At 49.9% G+C, this 26679-nt stretch overlaps 1 protein-coding gene across 7 annotated transcripts in view; it reads left to right on the top strand.

The window, feature by feature from the left end:
- The window catches only part of LOC141936558 (cyclic AMP-dependent transcription factor ATF-7), a 66673-nt gene that overhangs the window by 21645 nt on the left and 18349 nt on the right, over positions 1 to 26679 (top strand). For 2 of the 7 annotated variants that reach the window (XM_074853618.1, XM_074853617.1), the window contains 2 exons: positions 73 to 141; positions 25676 to 25772. In XM_074853618.1, coding sequence (XP_074709719.1) covers positions 94 to 141; positions 25676 to 25772 — 145 coding nt within the window. In that variant the 5' untranslated portion in view covers positions 73 to 93. Of the gene's footprint in view, positions 1 to 72; positions 142 to 3955; positions 4190 to 5435; positions 5598 to 18009; positions 18075 to 20941; positions 21024 to 25675; positions 25773 to 26679 lie in introns of those variants that run through there. The other 5 variants (XM_074853620.1, XM_074853616.1, XM_074853615.1 and 2 more) reach the window with 5 other exon arrangements.

The following is a 26679-nucleotide window of genomic DNA, read 5'->3' as shown; positions in this document are numbered from 1 at the left end:
CAGCTTCTGCTCTTGATATTTTTAATTTTTTTAGCTTATTTAACAATTTCCTCTTCTCTCCTCTCTCCTCAGCTTAGCTCAGCTGCATGAAATATGGGAGACGACAGGCCGTTTGTGTGCAATGCCCCCGGCTGTGGACAGGTACGTTTACAGTATACTTTATTGTGAATGTGTCGTTGTGAATCAAAGTGGCTGTTTTATCACTGAGGCAAAGAGTTTAAAGCCGGTGTTTTACGTGATCACTGGAGGTAATCAGATCAGAGGATTTGCAGTGTGTAAATTCAGGTTATGAGCAAGTGCAGGCACTCCAAAGTAATGAAATTTGCCTTGCTTTGTGGCGTATTGTTATTCTGCTGGTGTTTTCCATGAGACCCACACAGCCCAGAGAAAACATGCTGATCTCCCGTTAATGTTTTCTGATAACATTGCTCATCTTCTTTCAAGGCTATTTAACCAAAGGACAGATATTCCTTCTCTGTGGGGATGAGTTAGCTGCTATAGCGTATTCTGTAAAGCAGCTGAGAATGTGACAGTTGATGGTTTGTGTTACGTGAACCCCAAACTGCCACAGTCTATTCTGGGCTGGCAAAAAAAAAAAAAAAAAAAGACCCATTGTGACTTTTTCCTCCATGGACAGCACGCTAGAGCTGGCTGTGGCCTTGCAAAACTTGTGCTCGCTTTCTTAGGGCAAACGATTGCGGCTTTGAACGAGTCCCATCTCCTTTCCAGTCACGCGACCTTTCCTGCAGGCGAGCGCAAGTTCCGTTGCGTTTTGCTTGGTTTTGCACTCAAGTTGGTGCTTTCCCAAAGCCGAGCTTAGGGTCGGGCTGGCGCTCGGTGACGCAGCGTCTTGGCGGCTCCCGGGGCACGTTAATGGGAGGAACAGGGGGATTGTGCAATTATTGCTGGGGCTGTTTTAGCGGGAGCTGTTAGAAACTGGGGGTTCTGTGGAAGTAGAAGAGCAGAGCCAGGGAGAGCTGGGTTTGTCTGTTCTGAAGTGTTTGAACCTCAAAATGCTAAGATGCCTTTTGTAGCGAAAAGCAGAGGGGGGAATTGTGGCTTTTAATTAGATATTAAGTGATGTGCACACACTTTGTTTTCCTGGCTGCAACCGTTGGATGTCGGGTTGCCAAACTATTCTGGCTGTGACGCGTTTGGGAGCTGTAACCGGTCCCAGGGTACTGCCCCTGTCCCCGTCCCCCCCGCCCAGTTCTTCAGTGTATTTAAAATCTCAATGCCTCTTGTGGGTCTCTCAATTGAAATTAAAGCTAATTCTGCATCCCCAGGGCACATCCTCGGAGACTGCCTGTGAATTCTGTGACGCATTTATTTTTATAGCCCAGAAATGGGTCAAAAATCTCATCTGGTAACTCTTGGGGACTGGGTCTCTTTAAAAATACACAGTTAGGGCTTCTCAGCTTTTTGGTCATTCTAGTCTCATCTGAAGCATTTTCTATCCACTTGCAGGTGATCTTCCTCTTTTTTCTTTTTTTTTTTTTTTTTTTTTTTTCCTGTAGGCTGCTTTTTATCTTGAACTTCTTTGCCTGTGAAATTGTGCAAGTCATTTATAAAATGTATTAGCTGTATTTGAGCACTTAATGATGTGAGGACTTCAATCATACAACCTTAAAATCGGATTCAAACAAGCAATTAAGGCAAACAACAATGTATTTAAATTTAATCTCCCACAATCTCCCACAAATGACATATAAAGGTGGTTGCTTCCTCCTTTGGCTGTTCCAGACTGCTGCTTATGGGTAATTCTGACAATTCTTCATGTTAATATTGAAATGTTAGAATCCGGGTAATTCATACCGGTATGATTCATTGTGATCTAACCTGACCTCGTGCACAGTTTCCTAGAACGTCCTTCAATACCTGTTCAAACCAGAGCATGTATTAAATAGTGATGATCCAAGCTTGATTTAAAATATTTCCAGTGATGGAAAATCCACCACAGCCCTTGGTTAAGTTGTTCTAATAGTTAATTGCTCTCACTGGTAAGGAAAAATTATGCCTTATTTCCAGTCTAAACCTGTTCAGCTGCAGCTTCCAGGCTGTGGATCTTGCTAATTTTTGTTTGTTAGACAGAAGATCCTTCCTATCAAATTTCTGATGCCTGTAGGTGTTTGCTGACCGATCAAGTCATCCCTTAACAGTCCTTCGGAGCCCCGAACCTCTCCCTGTAAGTCCTAGTGTCGTACAAGCATTTTTTTTTTGCCCTCTATTCTGTACATCAGCTTCACGTTGAAGGTTTTTAAGAGCCTTTACAAATCCTGCTCGCCGCTAACACGCAGCAGGTACCGCTGTAGAAGCGCCGTGGTACCCGAGAGCCGTACAGACCGTCGTGGAAGGATCATCAGCTAAAATGAATGTTTGGTGAGCTGTGCTTTCTGGGGCAAGTGGAGTAAATATTGGCTCGTTGCAATGAGCTGGACAGGGTAGCGCAATGTGTAGCTTTGACTATTAAAAATAAATCTGAATTTGAAGTTGGGAGCTGATGGTGGCCAGCAGCTGTCTGTGGGGCTCGACCTCTGAAGCACATGCTGCATTGTTTCCCCAGCAGCTTGTGCTGCCTTTTGGCACTAAACCCTGACCCTTGACAAGCCACCGTGGATCACCCCGTCAGAAGTGGCTTCTTCGCGTGGACTCACGTTAAAGCGAAGCCTTCGTAAAGGTCCGAGGGGTCTGCACCTACCTCAGTTCATTCCCTTAGTCCTAAACGATCCAGACCTTTTTCTGCAAACGTAGGGGACAAAAAGGGGCAGTGCGCTCCGTGTGATCTTCTGCAGAAACATCCCGACCTTCCCCAGGTGCTGAGTGCCTGCGGCTCCCGTCAGAGTCTGGATGATCCAGAATTTTGAGCTTTCTGGAAGGTAACCTGATTTTTTTCACCCAGACACACAAATGCACACCCAAGTGGTGCTGTGTCATTGCTTACAGCACGGGAAGCTTCTTCCCAGCTCAAAACCAAGCCAGACTCTGGCTGGCACTGGGAAGGGAGACTTCCTTGTAGGATTCAGCCTTTTTTTTTCTGATTTCTTCAAGACCTTCGGGTGCATTTTGCTTAATTTGAATGGTGGCTGTTGAGCTTCTTTGCTTATCGGGGTCAACGTTGTTGGGATAACGCCTGGCTCGCTGTGTCCTTTCACCACAGTGGCTCCAGCGTCTCCGTTCCTTTCTCTCATTTCTCAACCTTTGATCCCGTGCCCAATCCATTGGCGTGTTTTTAATCCCCGCAGATTCCTGCTCTTTTGGGTATTCCCCTATTTGAGGGGTGCGCTCTGGTTTTGGTGGGCCACTCCCATGGGAACGGGCTGCTTTGGTCCTGAGTAAATTGGGATGGGCTTCTGGATTTCACTGTCAGCTGGGACGGCGGGCACGGGGACAAATCACCCCGTCCTCTTCCGCTTGCTAAAATTAGTGATCTGCCTCTTGCAAACGCTGCGCTGAGCCGTGCAGCAGCATGGGAGGTCACGGGAGAAGGAGAAGGGAGAGCAGAGCCGAACTAATTTGAACAGGAGACTGGAGACAATTACTGTGAAGCCAGTGGTGATTTTCCGCCTTTAGTTTAAAGGAAAAATAAAAATTTGCTTCCCGGTGTAATTTCTTTGAACGATTAGCTGCTGCTTTCCCACTGGAGCTGGTACCAGCCCCATCTTTTATGCTGTGTGCCCTTTTTTCCTCCTCTTCCTTCACTGTTTCTATGTAGAAAAAGGCTGTAAAGCTAACTTTTCAGGGAAGTGAGGAGGGGGAAGAGGGAACAGCCACCGAAAATAGATGAGCAGACGTTGCTGTACCCCCCCAGCATCACAGCTAGTGGGCTTTCAGTGGGTATGTAAACATGTTTTGGTTGCTAGGTCTTTAATGGTTGTTATTTTTGGATTCTGTACGCGATCGCTTCCCAACAGTGAGTCTGCTGTGACACAGCTGACTTCTAAATGTGCCGCATATACTGCTTTTAAAAAAGATTCTTCTCAAGGTCATTTATCTGGTCTCTTCTCTAAGGGGACAGGTGACACATTTTTCCCTGACCCCCTTCCCCCTGGCCCTCTCTGCGTGGAGGGAGAAGAGCTGTTCTCCAGCGGGGACGTGGCCCCCCCCACGCCGCTGTCTGAAGGCGAGGAGGGAGGTGGAGGCAGGCCCCTGCCTCCGACATGTCTGCGGAAGATGTAGAGCGATGCCTCAAGTAAGGCTTTCGTTGAATCTGTTAAGTGAAACTAATCTGGGGGTGGTGTGCGCTGCTAATCGTTATTAAAATCTTCTAATCCCATTTAAAACATACTGAGTGATGAAAGGCAGCCTTAGCGCAACCAAGTGTTAGCTGTAAACTTCAGCGTTGCCATTAAAGTTGAAAGGTATTAACTAAGTCTGCATAATGAGACAGCTCTGACTCATTAGCGCAAGGTAATTAAAACTTTGGCTGTCCTAAGGCATCTAGAGCAAAGGTCTGGAAGGAAGGCAGGGGCTTCCGACGCTCCGGCGCTGCTTCGTTACCAAGAGCCAGTGGTGGCAGAGGGAAGTCGCTCAGTGTCTGGCTCCAGATCCTCCCTTATAAAACCATGTTCAACCCTTCTCGGGGTGCCTGGGGGCTGGTTCGGGCAGGCGAGGTGGTGGCGTGCAATGTAGGTTGGTAGATACAAATTGCTAATTGCTAATCTATGATAGATGGGTGATAGACGTGCCTCTCCGACGGTCGTGCCTCCTCTGCTCCTCTCCTCAAGGCGTTGGGAGCGCTGGGTGCTTGAGGCTTTATGAAGTGTCATAACGGAGGAACATCTTTATTAATAAAACTGTTTTGTCCACTCCTGTTGCCCAAACTAATGGAGGTGCCATAATATTGAATATATTCTACTGGGACCAAGACTTTCCCTAGCCCCTGCCTCCCCACTCCATGCCATTTCACTTTTTATAAGTGACACAAATCATCACTCAGGTCCTAATTCCAGCGCTACAGTTACACAGGCCATTTCCTCAAACAATCGTTTGCTTTTTAAACCCACCCTTAATTTAACAATTTATTCCCCTTAAACCCATGCCACTGAGGTGATGCTCGTGCAGTGTCCAAGAAACGCGAAGCCCAGAACTTTCATGAGGCCAGAAAATGATTTTTCTTCTTTGTGGTTTATTGTATCCTCTTATCTTGTCATATAATAGAAATAATGTTTATGGCATTGAGGCCTCAGCATCACTTGGCATTTAACCAACCTCAAAAGCAGTTTATTGCTTTGTATACTCTGCCGCCATGACCATTATCCCTTAAATCTCTATTGCTTTGTAATATACGAGGCAACAAATGGCTTCTGCGATTGGTTAAATGTGGAACTGAAGCTAAGGTGTGTTTTGTAGCTTGTATAATCCAAACGAATATAGATTATTCCTTTTATACGAGTCCTGGTGTAGAGAGGAAAAAATGGCCCTCTTCTCTTTCCAAGAAGCAGCGAGCTCTCCTCGTCGCGGTTCAAACTTTGAAGTGGCCCAGGACGTGCACAGTGCCTTGGCTGCTTGGAGGTTTGCCGTGGGATTTCCAGCCGGGGAGTTATCGCTGTCGGCAGCCTGAGCTGCGATTTGTACCGGTATCTTCATCCCAGTTGAAGGTAGGGACCAGTTCCACCAGTAGGAGGAATGAGCCTTGTCCCTGTCTCTGTCTGTCAGTCCCTGAGGTCTGTCAGTGGCTGAACGTCCTCAGTGGCAGCAGATTCACAGAATCCCAGAATCATGTTGTCTGGAAAAGCCCTTGAAGCTCCTCCAGCCCCACCATGAACCTCCCCCTGACCGTTCCCAACTCCACCAGATCCCTCAGCGCTGGCTCAACCCGACTCTTCAACCCCTCCAGGGATGGGGACTCCCCCCCTGCCCTGGGCAGCCCATTCCAACGCCCAACAGCCCCTTCTGCAAAGAAATCCTTCCTAAGAGCCAGTCTGACCCTGCCCTGGCGCAGCTTGAGGCCATTCCCTCTTGGCCTGCCGCTGGCTCCTTGGCTCAAGAGACTCCTCCCCCCTCTCTGCACCCTCCTTTCAGGGAGTTGCAGAGGGCCAGGAGGTCTCCCCTCAGCCTCCTCTTCTCCACACTAAACCCCCCAGTTCCAATCCCCAGATTGTTCCAAGATGAGCTGTTGTGATTAAAAGAGACAAAATAATACAGTGAAGCAAGTAGGTGGGCACGCAGAGCAGCCCAGAGGTGAGAGGAAGAAAGTGCCTGGGCCCGTTTGTTTTACAACAAAGCATCTTTCTTTTGCAAAGGTTTGCTTTGTTACCGTCCTCCTCACTTGCCAGTTATGGGCTGAAGCAAAAAGGTAAGAAAATATTCCCTGTCTCGAAGCTGCCAGGAGTCACCTTTACTCACCCGAGAAAGCGCAAAGGGATGTCTCAGCCTCGCTGGGGCCTGCGGCCAGCCCCGGCCAGGACCACGCGTGCACAGGACTCAAATGTGTTGGGTTTGAGTATGAGCATGTACAGAAAGAAATACTTGTGTGTTGATTTAACAGCCTCCTGAGGGTCTGCCTCTTGAGACTGAAGCTTATAAAGGGAAGCCAGACAAACTGCGTAAGAAATTCAGAGAGTTAAAATCGAATCTTTTGAGAAACTTCAGCCCAATTGGCTACCTGCTGTTAGAGCAAACTGGAATTTAAGTGGTTATTAAGCAGAGTTATGACACTCTGTCCTCCAGTAGAAATTGTTACTGTCCTGGCACGGGAACTGAGTGGGACTGGACTTGGACACAGGCGCAGGGTGTTTTTTCCTAAAGAATTCAGGCTCCTAACACCCACTGATTTAATGAGGTAGGAGCCGTTATGTCTTTGGAAATTGGAGCCTTATTAATCAGGCGAATGGCTTCTGTGGAGCAGGGTGGATGATGCCAATCACCAAGGCTGGATAGGGCTGGTGAGAGTGGCAAGCCAAGAGCGGGGACTCACAACTGCCCCTTCCAGGGTTACGTGACACGATTGACATCAGGTCTCAGCTCCAGGGCCCCCCAGGTGACCGCAGCGAAGGGCTGGATCACACGGGGAAGCAGCTCCCACCCGGGTGGTACAAAAACTTCCCCTACGTGCCCGAAAGGGTCGCTTCCCGTCGGGGTCGAGCTGTGGCTGACGCCCCCCTCTACCAGCCAAATATTAAAATGAAAAATTGTGGATGTTAATGATGGAGCGAGAATAAAATCCTTCTCTGAGGTTTTTGTTATGCTTGGGCACAGATACCCCTTGTCTGTAGTTAGCATGCAAAGTCACGTATGTGTTGTGTCCCTACTGCACCCAAGTGATTTGAAGAGCTGAGCCATAAACCAGAGTTTCTTTTCTGTTTTTTAAATTGAAGGAAACGTCTGAAGCTCTGTGGCGAGGAATTCCTAGCTGTATACGCCTGCTTGCTTCACATCTGCAGCTTTTTATTTGAAGCTGCCACAGCTGAAATAAAATTCGACAGAGAAACATCTTGGTTAAAGGTCTTCTATTATTTTACAGGAATGCAGGTTTCCAGAGTTAATTATTTATTTCCAATTAAGGCCTTTACAGCTGCAGTACCTGTACATCAAGCACAAAATGGCAGATGCTACACAAATCTCCGAGCGTTTACAGGATGTAATGGGTCTGCGTAAAAGTAGTGGTTGGTTATAGTAAGTCTTTAGGTTGTTAGCATCAAAAGAAGTGAATTAATTTGAATTGTAACTCATGTATTGTCAGCAGAGTGAAATGATATCTCCTACCTCTTGCTGAAGGTATTTTTGGAGGTGGGGAGGGGAAAGCTAATTTTGAATAATAATAAGCTTGAGAAGGCATCTGAAACCAGTAAACGTTTATTTTTTACACTCCTATAACTTAAAAACGGCCAAACCAATTTAAACCAAATTGGATAATAAAAAATATTGCTCCTAGGCTGAGCCCCTGTATGCCAAGTTCCAGCCTAGAATGAATTTTTATGACCAAATTATAAACCCCCTAGAAATGAAGGTTTAAAATGGAAATGTTGACAGACCTTTAACTACAAAAGCACTATAATAGAACTTCTTTTTTTATAAAATGGCTGTTTTAAAATATAATTAAGACTTAAATATTATTTAATAGCAGCATTTCCTGTAAGTTAAAATCTTTATCATTCCTATGGCTGGGATTCATTGCCAGTTCTGAGAATGCCAGCTCTGCTTTGCATTTGAAGCACGTGTGCAGTGCTGAACCGACACAGACACTTGTCTGTCAAATGGAAATGGGTCTGGACAGCTTTCCAAATTCCCCTTTTCTAAATAAGAGCCTGGATGCCAAAGGACTCGCTGGACCTCTGCACAAATCCTGCGGCTCCGGGAAGAAAGTGCCGCGTAAGCCTCTGCCAAAGCCTCAACTTTTAATAACGTGAAACGCCGGTGGTTCGTTCTTTGCCGGAAAACATGTTTGCATCCCCTCTGGCTGATTAGGTATTAATTAGGAGTTGTGCTTTTAGCGGGATGGCTGCTTTGGTGTTCTCAGCACACGCTGTGACAGCCTGTCAGGGCACTTTGGGAAGCCGGGGACCGAGCAGCCGGTCTGGCCGTTGATGACTCTGGAAGCCCCTCGTGCTGCAGAGCGACGGCTTGTCCTTGCAGGAAAAAGAAAAGCCTTTTCTTCCTTCGCCAGGGCTTTGCGCAGGCATCTCCCCCCTCCCGGTCGCAGCCCCGGGCTGCAGCCCTCCCCGATGCCCTTTTTATTAGCGCTGGTGGTCTTGTGCCACGGGGCAGGATGCTGCTGTGCAGCTGGCGCACCCCCCCTCCAGCGTGGGGCTTGGTTTTCATCCCTGCTCCCTTTCTTGGACTAATTCCTCTATTTCGCTGCCTTTCTTCCCCCCCCCCCCCCCTTCCCCACGTGAAGTGCTGCCGTTTAAAAATAACCCCCCGGGTGGTTGCTGCAGTGCCACAGATGCAGGGATTGTTGCAACACCCGGTTCCTCTCCTGGCATATGGCCGGCTTGAAAGTGGAACTAGCAGTGGGAGAGTAACAGTTGCTGCATGGCGTCCTCTCCCTTTTCCTGCTGGTTTTCTTGCTCTCTGCTGTCCTTTTGCCGGTGAATAACCTCCCTGGCTTTAACCCTGCTGCCAAATGCCTTCTCATTGCGATCAGGGATGCTGATAGCAGGATGCTACCCGTGAGATCCTCACCTTAATCTGTTGGGGTGATAGGTTTTCTATAGGTTTCTTTTAAAAAAAAAAAAAAAGTCTTCATCAGAAGACAACACTAGAAAGCAACGTAACCTGGAAATTGGGAATATCTGTAGGTGAATCTTGTGCGTGCACAGGCTGCTTGCCCTCCATCTCCTTCCTCCTGGGAGCCACGGGAGTTGCTCTTCCTTCTGCAGCCACTTGTCAAGGGCTGGGTGTGCAAGAGCAGCTTGTCCCTCCTACGAAGGGTCAGCCACAAGCTGGGACATCCACCTCTAAGGCCGTTCTGGGGGGGGGTGGGCTGTGTTAAAGGGCAGGCATTGAAGCAAAATTTATCCCGAAACTGTTATTATACATATTTTAGGCTGTCGCAGTGACCTCCTCCTGTGTGTACTGCCTGTGCAGTGCTAGAACTTGACTGGCAAAAGGTCTCTGGAAGCCACAGTGGTGATTCTTGATAATGCTCTGCTACATATTTCACTAGAAACCTCCCAGATCTGGTTGATGAAACGTATCTGTGGGTTTTTCTGTGTGAAGTAATTGCTTCCTAACACAAATTGGTTTAACGTGTACACAGAGATAAGTAACTTCAACTCTTGTTAGTTCCTTTCTGGTTCAGATTTTCTCAGAAACATTTGGGCTGTGACTTTGCTTCTTGCTCTGGAGATGCAGTGAGGTTTGGCAATAGCTTTTACATTTCTGTTCCGGTGAATGCCTGTTCTAGAACAAGCCCTCGTTAGGATTTCTTCGCCATATTGGCTGCTGCAGCAATTAAAATGAAGAAATAGCACCTCTGGATTTGAAGGAATAGCTGCATGGTTTTCTCCTCTATCGTCTTAGAGGTGCTGTGCCGAGGCTGCGGAATACCTAATAACGTCTTAAAATATGCAGAAGCCAGCTTTAATGCAGGTCCTGTCAAAGAAAACGCTGTCGGAGGATGAGCCGTGCTGCAAAGCGTCGGCTCGCCGGCCGCTGCTGCCGTATCAGGCACGCTCTTCAATCGCCTCATTAGCATACTTGTTCATTTTGGCGTAAAAATGGAGTATATGAGGCGGCACACAACTAGTAAACCTATTTCATGTGGCAATAGAATAGCCAGTAATGGATCTAATTGCCCTTTTGGAGCACCTCTTGTCCCAAAGGATTCTTCAACCGGTCACAAATCACATCAGAAACGCACCTACCGCCGAGCCGCGGCGCTGGGGACGGTGCGGCGCTGGTCTCCCGTGCGAGGGGAGCCCCTCCTGCCAGCGAGACGGGGGCTGAGAGCTCGGAGGCGGCGGCACCGTTTTCTTCAGAGCTGCTTAAAACTTAGTTTAACCTTCCTCGTTTCGGAGGAAGGGCGCCGAGTAGCGCTGCGGGGCATCGAGCCTTGTTTTCATGGCAGGCTGGACTGTTAAGCCATCTGCTTTTCCATGGGTGACTTGCAGACTCAGCAACTATAAATATATATCGAGAGAGAGCGCGCGCACCAGGAGATGGTCTATATAAATAGGCATATGTAGATCTACATATATATTTATAAGAAGATGAACGCAGCCTGGCTACCAGGGCCCCTGTACTGGGGCTGTTTGGTGCCGCGTACTTGAGGGCAGCAGGGAGGAAAATCAGCAGCAGTGGTTACTCTGGATGTCGATGTAGGAGAGCATCCCCCGCTTGAGAAGCGGCCTCTGCCCGGTGCCGGGGGATGCCGGGTTGGCAGGGCTACCCCCGAGGTGTGTGCGCTTCGCTCGGGGCTTGTTCTTTCCAAGAGGACGTTGCCGTTCTCGCCCCGCAGAGCACGCGAGAGCCCCCCGCGCGCGTCTCACGTGCTCTGCGTGCTCGGGCGGGCCAGCGAAGCCCATCGAACCGGCTCGGGAGTTTCTCAGCCACTGCCAGGTTTCTAATGATTTAAATTTCTGGTTTGTGTTTTTATTTTACTGAGCCATAGCCTTGTTGTTCCCCGATGATGGGATGGTTTCCACCTTCTCCCGTGGGGCAGAACGAGGAGGGAGGGTGTCCCCTTTCTCGGGAGGGTGATCAGGGCTGCAGAAATCCCCCCAAAGGACCATGGCTGGGTACTTGCAGGGAATGGTTTCTTCTCTTTTTGATTTAAGGGGGTTTCACAACCGTGGAGTTTCTGCTTTGAACGAACTAATCTCAGCCCAGTCCTCACCTAAAGCTCTTGCTCTATATCAAAAATGCAAACGGCGTGTGCTGCTAGCATGAAGCCATAAATTGAGCCAGGCTCTTTTATTAACTTGAAATTAGACTGATCTAAAAGCTTGCTTGTGGTCTTGAGCTTAATAGGAGCAGAAAGCTGCCGGTGGCTGCATGCTCTTGCAGCCGAAGCGAACCTGCAAGTGTTGCCATGTTGACCGTGGCTTGTGAGTTTAACCTCATGTGATCTTATCTCAAGAACTGCAAAACCTGTTTTTCATCCGTGCTATGTGGCAGCCGCTGCCCCTCGTAAAGCAAATGAGAAATAGGGTTTGGAGGGTTTAGAGGGAGGAGGGTTGGTTAGGAAATGAGAGAGAGAGCTCAAGGTACGACCAGAGCCTGCCTGACGCTCAGGATTGAATTTTTCCTGCCTCTTTTGAGCTCTTGAGTTTTTTCTTGGCCAGTAAAATATTTCCTTATGTTAAGGAAGACAAGGATGTTTGGTTTTGTGGTGGGTTTTTTTTTTTATTGTTGTTGTTCAAAGCCTGTCTGCTAATCTGTGAGAAAACCGAGTGCTTTGTACATTACTGCGTGAACAGATTACCTTATCCCTCAAGTGCAGATGCAGCATGTAGCTTTGACAAAGACCTTGTTATCACGCCATCACGGATGCATTTAATTTTCAAAAAGGTGCGTGAGTTTGCAGGATTTTCTGTAAACTTCTTGCATAAAATCCAGCCAAGCTGTTGCTTAAAAAAATAAGTAGGGGGGACTCCACCTGGGGCTTCCACCTCCATCCCCAGCAAAAATGATGCTGAGGAGGCGCTTTGGGTCACAAGGAGGAAGACAGGTGTGTTTTCCTGCGGCTCCTTAGACCCTGCATGGGGTTATGAGTAACCAACAAGCCTGTGACCTGGTTTTATTTCAATATCTAAATAACTGGGGGATTTTTTCTTTGTCAGCCCGCTTCCCTCGCTCAGTTCTCTGACCCCAGAAGGAGACGACTGAGCTTTGCAGTGACACGAGGAGGCAGCTAGAGACGGCTCTCGGTAATTGGAAAGGCAGCTAAAATCCTCTCTTTTTCCTCCCAAGGATGCTCGCCGGGCATTGTTGGATGGCGGAGCCCGCTCCGCCCCTCTGCGGCAGCCGGGTCTGCGCGGCTGCTGGCGCAGAGCAGCGCGTCGTCGGGCGATCGATGCGGCTTTCCTCGGCCGCGGCGGCGATGCCGGGGCACGGGCAAACGGGAGAGGCCGTGTCCTTACGCACTTGGCGGGGAGAAAACCCCCCAGCATCTCATTGCTGGAGAGCAAGGGGGGGAAAAAAACCCCTTCCAGCTGTAACATCTCATGTCCTTTCTAGAGATTTCATGTGAGATCTGAGAATGAGAGCAGAGCTATTCATAGAAGGGATTTCTAGTCATGCTTTTTTTAAGCTTTAGGGGCTTTTTGGGTAACATTTCTCTCCCCTCGGTGGTTGCTGCTTTGCATGAGAACCTTCCTGAAAGAGTCGGTTCTTGGGCTGAGGTGTAAAAGCTCCCAATAAATACATTTATTTCTAGTAGCTCTTTTGACGTGGGAGGAAACGTGAGATTTGTAAAGGACTGATGGATTTGCTGGGCAAACACTGCGTTATCCTGCCGCTGGGGGCTTGCGACGCCGCAGCCGCACAAAGGACTGGCGTGTGCGTGTCGGCAAGGAAAAAAAAAAAAAAAAGTACCTTTTGGGTTTTTGCTTCTCTGTGGGCACGTGGCCGATCTGCAGAAGTCCCCTTTGTGTACAGGAGGTAGCCAGCAGGGATTTTTTTTTTTCTTTGCCACGGTTCACCCCTTCCCTGGGTTAGTGGTTCTGTCTGGAGGAATTTAGGCTGAAGAGGGTCCTGGGGGCGTTGGCAGAAAAAGCCAAGGTCGGTGCAGGAGGGGCTGAGCTGTCGGCTCCGTAACATCCCCGCGGTTGCTGAAAAGATCCCCTGCAAATCTCCTGCCGTGGTAAATCTCGGGAGGAGCGTGGCATCGTGTTTATTTAACACCTGCTTAATGATGCAAGCTGAGAAACTGCACCACCACTTTCCAAGCACTTGTACCAGCTGTTTTGCTCAAATAATTTTTTTATATGCCGGATTAAAACAATAAAAACATTAAAGTCCTAAAATTCCCCCTGAGAGTAAACATCTAGACAATAAAGAATTGTGTGTGTATAAGGGATGGGGTGGGAGAGTTTTGCAGCAGTGCAAAACAAGCTATAAATTAATCTCAGCAGTAAAGCCTGCTAAATTAAACCATTTCATAAAATGAAGTTCTCGCAAAATGTTGATCAGTCTGTCTTTGGGGCAGTTAAAGATTTTTGGGTTCTTAACTTCTTCGGGTTATTTATAAACGCTAAATGTGTCTTGTGTAGCTGTGTCAGTCGCTGCTTTTAGGCAGAGAAGCGGGGTTTATTTTGGGGGATAGACAGGGAGGGTTTTATGGTCACTAGAATAATTGACAGGAATTCAAAGCATCACCTGTCATGTTTATCTGCTTAAACCCCCTTAACGTGGGCTTCAGACAGGGAGACGAGTGGTTCAGTCTCAAAAAAGCTCGTTTATAGGAATAAATATTCAAAGGACCGGATTTTAAGCAATCCAAGCTAGACTTAAAAGTAAGGAGCAGATCATTCCACTGATGGCTTGCTTGGGTGTACGTTGCTGGCTCTTTGCTTTGCTTTGTTGTTGCGAGGCTCCTGCCTTCCCCACTGCTTCCGCCACCCCAGACACCTGCAAAGCCACTGGGCGATGTGTTACCAGCTATTTGCAGCGCTGAAGATACAGGGTGCGAGCTCTTCACTGTACAGCATCGCTGCCGACATCTTAATTCTGGCTCCTGCACTTGTAAAATCTGCTCATTCACCTACTCGCTGGGGTATTAATCCAAGCTTTTGTTTCTGTGGCTGGGGGAGGTGTTTCCTGCACACGTTTGGGGAATTAAAAACAGTTTGTGATTGCTGTGTTAGCTTGTCTCCCTTTTAAGAGGCTTGTGTGATGTTTGCTATAAACCTCAAACATTTGTAAGCTTTAGAAGAAAATTTAAATGCATTTTGCTTTGACTGCATGTGAAATTTTATTATCTGCAGCCCATAACGTAGGCGGAAAAATTGTTAAGACCCTAAGGATGCGAGTAAAGCGATTTTGGTGACCTCAGCTGTATATTTCTACATCGCTGAATCATCACCCAGTTGGCACCTCGGTGGGGGTAATCTCTGCTTGCGAGGCCGGGAGCGCAGACGGGGCTGGGGAGGAGGGCTGTAGATCAACCAACGTGGGGAAAAGCTTATGGGAAAGCTGCTTGCGTTATGCTTGGCTCTATCTCGTCTGATTTTTCTTGCACTTAAGAGTTTATCCACTTAATTTTTATTAAGGGCTGCAGGTGGAAAGTGATGTTAAAAGGGTTTACCATTAGCCAGGAGAGGCTAAGGAGGCAATTAGAAGCGAGCGAGAGCCCTGGGCTGGTGCAAATCGCAGCCGGGGAGTCCGCTTCAGACTCAGAAAGGCTTTTGCTGGGGATTTCGTCGGGTCACTAAGTACACAGAGCAGCGCCGGCGAGCTGGGGGCGCGTTAATGCGCTCCTCGAACGTAATCCCGTTGTGGAGACAGCTGAAACCTCCCCGGCGCGAGCTCCTGTAATGGCAGGCGTTTGGAAACGCTCGTGAGAAGAGCAAGGAGACTTGTTTCCCCGTAAACCTGACCTGACTTGCTGGGGAAAACTTGGCACCTTTTGAAAGACGGCGCAGTTGCGTAACGATCGCCGATGATTTGGGGTTAAAAAAGGATCGAGATTTTCGGTGCGGGAGATCTCCCGGCACTCCGGGTGCAGGATGGAGTCAGGCAAAGAGCTTGGAGTTAGACCCCTCCGCAATAGGCTGCTCTGAGAAGTCATAAATCTCGAGAGAGAAGAGGGTCACTGAGAACCTCATCAGGGTGGGAGCAGCAGCGCCGCGTTAATATGCCCATAAATCTACCTGTTACGATAAAACAGGTGGCTCTTCCAAGAGGCAAAAATAGTCAAACGCCCGGAATTTTTTTTTTTTTTTTCTGCTGCTGCCTATCTCCTTTTAAAAGCTTAATTACTGCGGTGCGCTGACATCTGACAACTTATCATGGGCAATCGTGGTCCTTTATGTAACGCAGGACTTAGTTTTGCATCCGTGTCTGGAAAGCAGGGGTGGAAAAATAGAGTGAAGGGGCTCTGCAGGCTGGCCCAAATCTCTGGAGAAAGGTGTGGAGAGGCACAAAGGAGGTGTTTTCAGACGCGGCATTGATGAGATTGTTGTTGGAAAACTGTTTTAAGGGCTCCTTGAAATAAAGAAGGTGGAGGGAGCTCCAGGATGAGCCAGTCGTGGGGGGGAAATAAGAACTGGGAGCTCCATAAATGCGGCTGGATGAGAAGGGCTGCGAGGGCAGGCCCGGCTCTGGCCTGGCGGGAGTCGCTGCAGGGGTTTGGTGAATTCCTCGCTCTCTCGTTTCACGTTTTGCACGGGGACACCGGTGGAAATCGGGGCTGGCCGAAGCCATCGTCACCGAGCTTCTGCAGAGCGCTCGTACCTCTCGGTACGGGCAAAGGGGGCCCAGACCCCTCTTATTTCTACGGCTCATTTCCAAAATGCCCCAGTCGCTTCTCGAGGTGACCAAGCACCCATAAATCTCAATTTGCCTCCGGTGTTTTTTCCCTCTCCGCTTGATGATACCCCACCTACCACCCTCAATAATTAACATTCCCTGGTTTTAGACTGTGTGAGCGTATTTAAGTTGTGCCCACGCACCTCTGGTTATGGGTCTCCACTTCCTTATAGCTTGTTCCCTCTAACTAACAAATTAAAGGGGAAAAACCCCCAAGGCTCTACGCCACTTGAATTCTGTCTTCGTTTAACACGATGCCCTCTCCAGACTGTTGCTGTTGGAGCTTCCCCAGGAGAGGTCCTAGCCCAGGTCCACAAAAAACACCCCTTTTTTCAGGCAATAAAGCCTGTGAGGAAAGGCTCGCACACCATGAATGGGTGGGCGCATACCCAATATCGCAAATGAATTGAAGGAAATCAACCTTCCAGTGCATTAAAAAACTGAATGGGGACCATGGCATCCTTTTTCTAATTGTAGTGTTGTTCAAAGGTCAAGGCTGAGTCACGTCGACTTTTTCAAGCTGCAGCGTACTGGCACAATGAGCTCTTTTTTCCATTGGAGCTAACTTTTTTTTTAAGATCAGCTTTCTCGTAGCCCTGAAACAATAGTGCAGCGGAGAAGATCGTGTTAGCCTGGTGCGAGGCATCTTCCGAGAGGACAACCACCAAACCTCTCGGATGAGACCAAATTTAACCTCCGCTCCCTCGGCCCTTGAGAATTTGCTTTGGAAATGACTGTGAGGGGGTTGGATTGGAGTTGAGGGACCGGCTGTTGGGAGCAGAGCCCCGCTGCTGGAGTCCTGCTTGCCCAGCACAGCTTTTTCTTTACACTCTTCCCCGGGTAAGTACGGAGAGGGAGGTGGCACCGTCCCGCACGCGGGCACGGCAGCTCCCTGCAGCGCTGTCCCGCTGCTCGAGGACCCAACCGCAGACCCCTGCTCAGACACGACCGCGTTGGGTATCTCAGGGCCAAGCGAGACATCCGAGTCCAGGTTTTGGCTCAGTTCTGCTGGCTCAAACCCCTCGGTTTCCCTTTACCTACATTTCGAAGCTCGCCTCGCCGGCGCCGATAGCGCTGCCTTGCCGGGGGAGCATCGCCACGTCCCCCCTGGGCATGGGGGCCGCACGACTCCCCGTTGTCACCCCGGCTTAAGGGCTGCGTTCCCACCGCGGCCGAGCGCTGGGCTGCGATGTGGGATTTGGCAGGGAGCAGGGAAGCCAGAGCGGCTTTTACCACGGCGCTGCCGGAGCTGCATGTGCTCCGGCACCTGCTGCCAAAGCCTCTCCTCGCCCGGGCGGCACTGACAGCCTTGGCCACCATCCAGAGACTTTTTAAGATCCCTGTGCAGCCTCCCAAAGCACAAATCCTCAGCCCTGTAGACAAATTAATCGACTCCAGTTCGGATTTAATTATTTCTACACATACATTCTTGTTTCTCGGGGTATGCAGAGAAGGAGTTTCCTGTTATTCTTTTCTTTTCACTCTGTAAATTATCTCTCACATGCATGCGTTGCGCGGGGCTTGCTGCCGATGCTGTTTGTTTGCCGAGAAAGAGTCTTTGCTCCCAGATTATTCATTCAGGAGCTGTCGAGCGTTCAAGGCAGGAAGGGTGACTCATTTGGTAAACAGCAGAGGCTTGCAGGGGAAGGCAGGAGCCCAGATTGGGTTTCTGTGGTAGATCTGAAGTCTTTGGGGGGGATTTTTTTTTCCCCCCCCTCTTTTTTTTTACCCTTTCTTCTCTGCCACCAGCGCCACAATTCTTCCTCTGCATTGCACGAGGGCAGGGCCCCACGAATAACACAACAGCACGGCTGCATAATTCACCCTTTTCCTCCCGCAATGCCACATTAACTTCCTAAACTGCTCAACCCGAGCAGCTCTCTGCGGTAGGGCAGGGCAGGAATTTCACTTAGCCCGAGCTCCCTGCCCTCCGCCGTGCCTCTGCCCGTTTTCCTTGGTCTCTATTCCCCAGCTCTTGTGACGGGAAGAGATGCTGAGCTCCTAATGAATCACCCAGCGCCTGCGCTTGAAATACGATTAGGGAAACACAGCTGTAATTGCCTTTGTTAATATTTTTTTTTTTTTTTTTTTCTGCAGTGCTTCTCACATGGCTCCCGGTACTTGCATGCGCGGTCGGCTTCCTCTCCTAACGCCCTCGTGAAGTATGGTGCCTTTTCCCTTTTTATTTGCTCTGTCTGGTAGGTAGGGGAAGAATTGATGGCTTGCCCAAGGTCACACTGAAAACCTGTGGTGCTGCTGGGATTCGAGCCGGGGACGTAATAATGATTCACATCCACACTGGAGCTATCTGGGGGTTCCCATGGGGCAGGCGTGGATCCATAGGCACAAGCTGTGGAGTCGCTGACGCTCCACAACTCCACCCCCTCGCTCACCTCCGTTAATTACCGCTGTGCCTCTCCTCTTAAGTTATGTGGCAGCGGTAATTAATACATGTATTTTAATAACCTTCACTTTTATCGAAACCAGGCTAAAAATGCTCCACCGTGTGGAAGTAAATAATTATTGCATCGCCAGGTTTGAAGCCAAACGCTGCGGGCTTTGTGCGGCTGCGGGCAGGTCCCCGCGACGCTCCTCTGCGTCTGGCCACGCAGATCGGGATGGAGCCGCCGATGCCGGCGGACAGAGAGCTCGGGAGCAGCCGACTGACACCTCGAGGTGTCCGTCCCCCTCCAGCATCACTCCAGCAGAGGAGGAGGGTATCGGTGTCTTAGGAAATCCTGCCCGCTGTCCCGTAGCGTAGACCCGTCGGAGGTTTAGGAGCCTGATCTTCCCAGCTTAGGTTTGCGTCGCGGGGTTTGGGCTGTAATGGCAGCGGCCGTCCCGGAGGAGCCGTGCCTACGAGGCACCGAGGGCTCCTCATCTGCGGGACTTCGGGTAAAACAGGGGGTTGTTTTCCTCCCACCACCTCAACCATCTGCTATTTTTCTACATATGCCCCTTTCTAAAAAGGAGAGAAGGTTGCTTCGTGGTCCTTTGGTGTGCTGCAGAGAAATTTCTCAGTAGCTGGAGGGGGTTTGGGAGCTGAAGCGCCCGGTGTCCGACCCAGGTGAAATCCCGCTGGGGTAGGTGCCTTCCTGGCCAAGCTGACCCACTCCAGAGACTTGGTGGTTGGTTTTTTTTCTGCACCCAGACGTGCTGATGCTCAGCTCAGGTGCGCCGGAGATGAAGGAGAGGCTGTGTCTACCATATGAGACTTTATTAAAATTTAAAAACCCACGTAAAGTTGAATACAGAGTTTATTAAAGAGTTTGCCCCGTATGTCCTTGGCCGATGCTTCCCTCCTCACCGCTACATGGTGTGCTGTAGGCCAGATGGTTGCTGCCTTCCCCCCTGCTGAAACACCTGCATTTCAGCGGAGGGGCATGTGTATGAGAAGCCCTTTGGGATAAGTGAAGCTATAGAAATGTAAATTAAATTATTTACCTACTCCCAGTTAAATGCTCTGCCCTTCTGGCCAAGGAGGAACAGAACGGGATGGGACAGGCTCCAGAACCTGCTTAACTCTTTGTTTAAATTGCAGGGAAGTTTGTGGAGCAACCTGAGTGTCTGGGCACTAATCGCCAGGGATTTGGTAGGAGCCCAATACTGAACCGCCCGTAAAAATCCGCTCCCTCTGGCCTGCTCGTTGCTGCCTTATAAAAAAAGTAGCTCGTCTGTCACCTCCCGGGTGCTGATCTCAGGGAAAGCGAAGCATCCTGGGTCATGTTTTGGCATCTTAACCTTGCTGCTGCTCTCCCACGGCTCGCTGGAGATGGGAGAAGCCCGACGTGGAGCTGTCTGCGTGTGGAGGGCAGGTTCTGTGACACGGAGAAGAGGCTGCTGCGCAGCGCCGGTCTGTGATAACTAGCTTCAAAACAAAACACACGATCCCTCAGAAAAACAAAATCGGAAAGCAGATGGTTCTCTCTAAGGAAAAAAAGAAAAAAAGCCAAATTTTTGCGGTTTGCACAATGTTCATCCCAAACAAAGTGTTTGTTAAAGGGGTTTTTGGCTGTTTGGACGTGGCTTCCTAACACCAGCACCCAACGCTGCCTGTGAACAGGCTGAAGTTTCTGATTATTATTCTTATTCTCTTTTTTTTTTTTAAAAAAAAAACAAGGGAAGGAACGTGAATTAATCACAGGGCAGGATGTAAGCAGATTTTTAAAGTAAAAGGCACAGCCACATGGGTCTCTGGGGTTGCCTGAGCCAAAACTAACATTTCAAGGTTTAATCTCAATGCAGTTTTAGTGGGGGGGGGGGGGTGGAGCTGCAGGGGGGCATTGCACAAAATGCATCCAAGCCCGCTCCTTCCCAAGGTGACTGAGCGGGCTGCAGCCTTTCTGATTTTCACAGGACCTGAGTGAGCAGAAATAAGCTTTTTCTGCTGCCTGTGACTCGGGGAGGGCACCGGGCACATCATGCCCGAACGTTTTACAGACCAACATCCTGCTGCAGCGCGGCCCCGCTGCGGCAGCGACAAAGCCAAGCCCTGGAGCGGCCGCTGCGCTGACGGCCCCCGGCTGATGCGGCCGTGGGGATCACCCCTCGCCCCTCTTTTGGGTTTTCGTTTCTCCCCTGCGCGGGCTGGGGTGGGATGACCTTGGCTCAGGGGCGTTCTCGCTATAAAGCCTGCGCTGCGCTCGCAGCCCCCCCCTGCAGCCTCTCCCCCTCCTGCAGAAGGTCTTTGTGCTCGAGCGAGGAGTGGCAGAGCGCTCTTTGAATACCTATACGTGCGATACACGAGCTGCTTGTTGGGGTTTTTTTGTGGGTTTTTTTTTTTTTGTTCTTGAGCTGATCACTCATAAACCTTCACTCTTCTTCTCATTTATCCTCGCTCAGGCTGGCGGAGGTGCTGTCTCTTCCCTCCTCTAGCGGAAGGATGCTGCCACTGAAACCAGCTTTCCAGGAGCGCTCGGTAACCGGAGCTGCTGCGGCCACCTTCGAGCTGCACAGACTCGGTGCCTTGGCTCCTTTCAAAAAACACAGCCACAAGCTTTTCAGTGGGAGCAACTGGGCTCCGAGCTCTTCTGAAACCTGGCCCGCTCAGCGCTGCCTTTTGGGGAACCTCCGAGAGGAAACGGGTCTGAAATCTTTGCGTGTCGTCTCTCGTAAGTGTAAAAACCAGACGACTTGGCCGTACTATTGTTGCATTCTTTCAAACCAACAAGTCTTTGCGGCGTTATCTCCTCGGCGTCTCGTGACACCTCCTTTCCTATGGAAATGGGCCCATCTGGGGATTCACGTGGTCCCGGGCAGATAATTGTAATGGTCCCCCCGGCCTTTAAAATCTATGAATCACTCCAGCATCGGGGCACTTTATGCACATTAGCGAATTAATCCTTACAGCCTCTCTGCAAGGGAGGGAATTATCGTTGTCATTGCTCAGATGGGAAATGGGTGAGATGGAGCCCAGATCTGCACGAGAACTGGGGGGTCACATCACTCACAGCTGTAACAGCTAACCTTTGGGCACCCAGCCCTCGGGGGCACCCGTGACCCCGCATTAGTTACCTCTGCAGTTGTGCCAAGTGAACGGGGAATATCTATCCCGCCTGCCACGCGGCTAGAAATCCATCTGAGCCCTGTCACGGCGAGATGTATGGGTGGGGCGTAGGCAGCGGGTCTGCCGCAGCCGGGAAGCGCGGGGAGGATGTGCTGCGTCGGGCGCTGGGTGGGCTGGGGTGCATGCAGGAGGTCCAGCCTCTCCCCGTGCCCTTGGCCTTGCTCTCTCCTGGCTCCCGTGGGTGTTCATGAAGGTTCCCCCATGAAGGAGGTCGGTGCCAGAAGAGCAAGGCAGCCCCCAGGACACCCCCCCCAGCTCCCTCACCCCGGGCTGATCGCACGGCGATCGCTCGCTGTGGGGCATCCCAGCGACCCGCCCGACTTCGGAAACAAAACCTGTTGTGGCTTCTTTTAAAGTCAGTGACTTTGAGCTCAGCTTATCCACGCTGGAGCGCTTAGTGCAGTCATTTCCCTCCAGCACTGCAGTTGTAAGACACGTGCCGTTTTCTTTTGTTTCCCCTGGTATCCAGGTGTTTCAACCGTGTCACGGCAGTACCGTGATGTCCGTGGGCAGAATAACACACCACAGTGCTGGAGTTAAGGTTGGAGCAGCGTTTCAGCTCCTCCGTATTAATGACAGCTTGTTAATTCAGCCGTGTGATGAGCTGCATGGAGGCAGGTTTGGCTCCTCACCCCTTTCAGGTCTGGTGAGACCGTACCAGAGCTTGTGCTTTCGGCAAGGTAAAGTCTCCTTTTTCACAAGCGTGCGCCCGTGGAACAGTTTGTGCTGGTGCAGCCTACACCCGGTCTATATTAAAACTGAATTTTGGCTAGGCGGCTGGCTCGGTGCGCAGCCGGTGTTTATGTTCGCTGAAAATTACTGTCAAGGTTAAAAAATAGCTGTGCAGCTTGTGCGCCGGAGCTGCCGGGAGAGCCGGCGAGCGCCCGGGCTCCTGCACGGCCGGAGGGTTGGATGCGGTGGGCTCGGCGCTCGCCTGACCCTCCTTTGGCGTCGAACGCGGTTGTAGGCTTTACAAAAGCAAGGAAAAACCCTGAGCAACCCCTTGTTTCTCATGTCGTGCATATTAAACCGATGGAAAAATCTCCTTCTGACTAAAGATCCGGGCTTCAGCCTACTGCATTTATTCTCTGGCTCTTGCTTTAATGGAGATGGCGCGTTGGTCCAGCTGGAAGTATTGTGTCCTATTAAATAAAGATTTTTAAATGAGCACATTTATTCATCGAGCTGTCACAGCCTGTTGAGTAAAGAATGCAGACTGGCCAGCCTTAGTCTGCCTCAAATCTGTTTTCTCCAAAAAGCTGTTACAGTCTCTGGGGTAAATAAACCCAGCCCCGTGTTTACCCAAACCCCAAATGCCATCCGTGTGCTCCGTCCTCTTGCCCCCAAGGCAGCCGTAGGGCCATCGTGGGAGGAGAGAAAAGCAGAAATCGGGGCTGCGTGTGCTGTTTAAACTCTTTATTTTCCGCAGCCCTTCGCCGTCGCAGCGTGAAGGGTCGCCGCCGCTTTCGGGGCCGATTCGCAGCGCGGAGGCAGCAGCGTTATCCCAGCGCCTGTCCCTCGCCCCAAAGAGTTTACAGTCTACATCTTCTTTTTAATTCAGACACCCGCAAAATAGCAGGCTGAAATAACACTGCTATATGTCAGCTGCTGATGGAAGGAGATTAAATATTAAAGCCAGTGCTGTGGCTTTAACTCATTCCATTTTTTTTTTTCCCCTACTCTTCCCCCTTTCTCCCCCCCTGCTTTTCTTCTCTGTGTAAAATGACATGATTTAGAACTGAAGTGCCAGACTCAGCCTCTAGGTTTCGGCGTTTGGAAATGTATGTAGAAAGATATATTGTGTCTGTGAGCATTTCTGTGCAGAGAAAGAGAGAGCTCCCAAGCTAGTGAGACCACATAAAGATGTTAAATAGAGCTGTAACGCACACCGAAAGCAGGAAAAGTGCCCTAGAAAAAAAAAAAAAAAAAGTGTAAAAAAAAATCCTGCGATGGAGCAAAATGAAAGATTAAAATAAATTCAGTGATACCGAGGCTGGGCTGAAACGTGCCCCTCACGGAGCCGGGGCTGGCGGGGAGAGCATGGGGGCAGAGAAATGTGACCCCATTCCCTACCTCTTCCTCTTGCTGCTTCCCTCATTGACCTAAAAATCTCCCCATTTCTTTAGTACAAACTTGAGTTGGAGAATTGGGAATTTTCTTCCTTTTCCTTTTTTTCCTTGTCTCTGCATGTTTTCGAGTCGCCGCTGGAGCAGCGGCCGCCTGCCTGCTAAATATTCATCCGAAACCGGCTGCTCCTCTGTCCTCACAAAAAACCTGATTTATTTTTCTCGGCTTACCGTAACCCACCTATTTTCATCTGCTAACGGCTCGTCACCGCGTCGCAAGGGGCGAGCGGGGTTGGCAGCCAAGTACGTTAAAAGCCGGGGTGGTTTTGGGCCAGAAACATGACAAAGTGTCAGTGCCCACCCTTTCCCCCCGGTCCCCCCTTCCACGGGCACTTTATGGTGCGATGCAAAACGATGCTGCAAATTTTGTCTCCCTCGGCAAACGGCGGCGGTTCGCTCGCTTCTCCTTTGTTCGGTGGCGTTTTGGCATCGGCGAGATTTGTAACGCCGGTTGGAAATGAGTCACGTTTGGGCTGGAGCAGAGCTGAGGGTTTCGGAAGCTGCGGAGAGGAAAGAAACCCAGAACACGTGTATCTTTAGCAAAACCGTTGAGAAATTTTATTTAAGGTTTAGTTAGGGACCAGATCGAGGAGCGGTGGCTGGGAAAGCGTGTGTGCCCGGAGTTACGCGGGCAAAAAATCTCTTTGGTTTTCTCCCTGCGAGCGTGTTAAGACCCACCAGCTCTTAATTTCTTTTAATTTGAGCCCCAGTTACGAGTCACCAGCAAAAGCACCTTCTGATACAGCGTGTTTGAAGGACGCTTTGCATATTACACTTGTTATTGCGCCGAAAGGGAAGATGGATGGGACGTGTGCGGATGCGCCCGTTGTCTCGGCAGTGCTGTCCCTTGCCTCTGCTAATGTCCCCCCCCCGCCACCACACGGCTCCCGGGAAGGCGCCGCGGCGGCTCCCAGCCTGGAAAATGTAGATTTGCTCGATTAAAAAAATTGAGTCGTAAATAAGCATCGGAAAGAACGAGCGAGCCCGGGGTGTCACGCTTGAGCTAATTCACAGAAACAGGTGGCTTTGGGTTGGTTTGTTTGTTGGATGGTTTCAAGAGAGAGAAAAAAGGAAGGGGAAAAGGGCAGAAATTCTTTGCTGCAGCAACAGCTCTTTCTAGAAACAAGCCTGATGCTGCGTGGCTCTTGGATGCATAAAAATCCTGCAGTACGGCCCGTGCAATGCCCTCAGCCTCCCGGTTTGTCGCAGTCTATTAGGAGAGGCGCAATCCATCCTCGGGTCTTTATGATTATTTGCTTTAACCCCATCCCTGCCTCTCTTCCCCCCCTCCTCCTCTTTCCTCAATCTCCATGCTTGGAGCTGGTGCAGCCGTTCCCAGCAGCCCCGCAGCGGGCGATGCCCTTTTGTCTGGGTTTCGCAGGATGAACGTGAGCCCCCCCCCCGCCCAGCACATCCCTAAAACCATCCCGGGTGGGTTTTTTTTTTTTTTTAATCCTGCGATTGTCTCCCGCAGGTGGAATTTCAAGACGGCGTCTTTATGCCATGGGAAACGCACACACCCCCCGCCCGCCATCCCCGTTCCGTCGGTGGCCGTGCTTCGGGCTGCGCCGTCGCAAAGAGCCCGCGGGCAGGGACAGCGGGCAGCCGCCTCCCTCCTGCTCCATAAAGCCACGGCCTGAACTGCCAGGCTGTCGCACGCCGTCCAAAAAAAGTTGCCTGACCCCTCGTAGCGCCTGATTCATCCCTCCATTAGCCAGCAATAAAGCGCCGCATCTCACCGAACGGGGCGGATTTGCATTTCCTCGATCGGTCGCAGCCGCCGCGTGGCCCCGCTGCTTAAAAAAAAAAAAAAAAAAAAAAAAAAAAGGGATTATTAAAAATATTTGTCCCCCGTTTCCCAGAAGCCCCATGTAATGGCTTTTTCATTTTGAGCAATGTGTTCACACACCGCTTCTCAAACAATCTGTCCCGCTCTGGTTTTGCTTAATGCTCGGCAGCGATTGTGTTACAGTTGCTCTCCGGGCGGCTCTCTCCCCCCACCCTGCTGCAGGATGTACCCGTAAAACACAAAATGCATTTATTCACGATTTTCTAAATTGTTTCATTTCAGAGGTTTACAAACGAGGACCACCTGGCGGTTCATAAACACAAGCATGAGATGACATTGAAATTCGGCCCTGCTCGAACCGACTCAGTCATCATAGCAGGTATGTGGTGTTCAATCCAGGCCAGCTCTGAAAATGGTGCACATTAATATAGCATGACTGCAAGATTAATACCAGGGACCAGATGCACTGAAAAACGTCTCTACCTCCCATAAAAAGCTCTTGTGATCTGCATTTAATCAGGAGGAAAGGAAAGCCAGAGGCTTCCAAGTTTCTATTTTTTTTCTTTTTTTATGGTAGTATCAGGTTTTGTGGGGTTTGGTGGGGGTTTTTTTTTTTTTTTTTTGGTGGGTTTTTTTTTTTTAGCTCTCACCCTTTTTATTAAGACTGGAAGATTTATGGACAAAAGGTCTTTCACATTTCTGCATGTGCTTTGAGGACGATGAACAAAATCTGACAAACCCGGCTTCCTCTCCTCAGCCCAGGTGTCAATTTTCTTGAGCTTTTAGGCTAGCAGTTAATAAATTAAAACGCCATCGAGCGCACTGGCTACTGCCACGAGTGCATTTGCAGAGCCCAGATGAGGCACTCTGGCAGTGCACGTCAATGCAGCCTTTATAAGATTGGGGAAAAAAACCCCAAAAACCTGTATATTGTTGTCTGGCAGCAGATCATTGCCGGTTACAGATACTCTCCTGCCTTGTCAGTCCCCGTTCGTTCAGGCTTCTCAAAAGGGCGTGAGGTTTGTGTTACTGCTGGATGAAAAGGCTGTTGCTGGGAACAAGAGGAGAGGAGGAAACGCTTTCTGAAGCCTTCAGAGTTCATAAGGGGAAACGAAGCGTCTGCTGCAAGAGCCTGGCACCCTTTTCCCGGTTCATCTCCAGCCCAAATTCAGTGTTGAAGTAGGAAATAGCAATTCAGTTGGTTTCTTAAAGCCTTCAAGTTAATTGTAGCTGTGGGTAGGGTTGTGAGAGAGCTGGCGCAGCCTTTGCTGGAAGGGCAAAAAGCT

The sequence above is a fragment of the Strix uralensis genome, chromosome 33, assembly GCF_047716275.1.
Source record: "Strix uralensis isolate ZFMK-TIS-50842 chromosome 33, bStrUra1, whole genome shotgun sequence".
Classification (NCBI taxonomy): domain Eukaryota; kingdom Metazoa; phylum Chordata; class Aves; order Strigiformes; family Strigidae; genus Strix; species Strix uralensis.
This window is presented reverse-complemented; position numbering and strand designations above follow the sequence as displayed.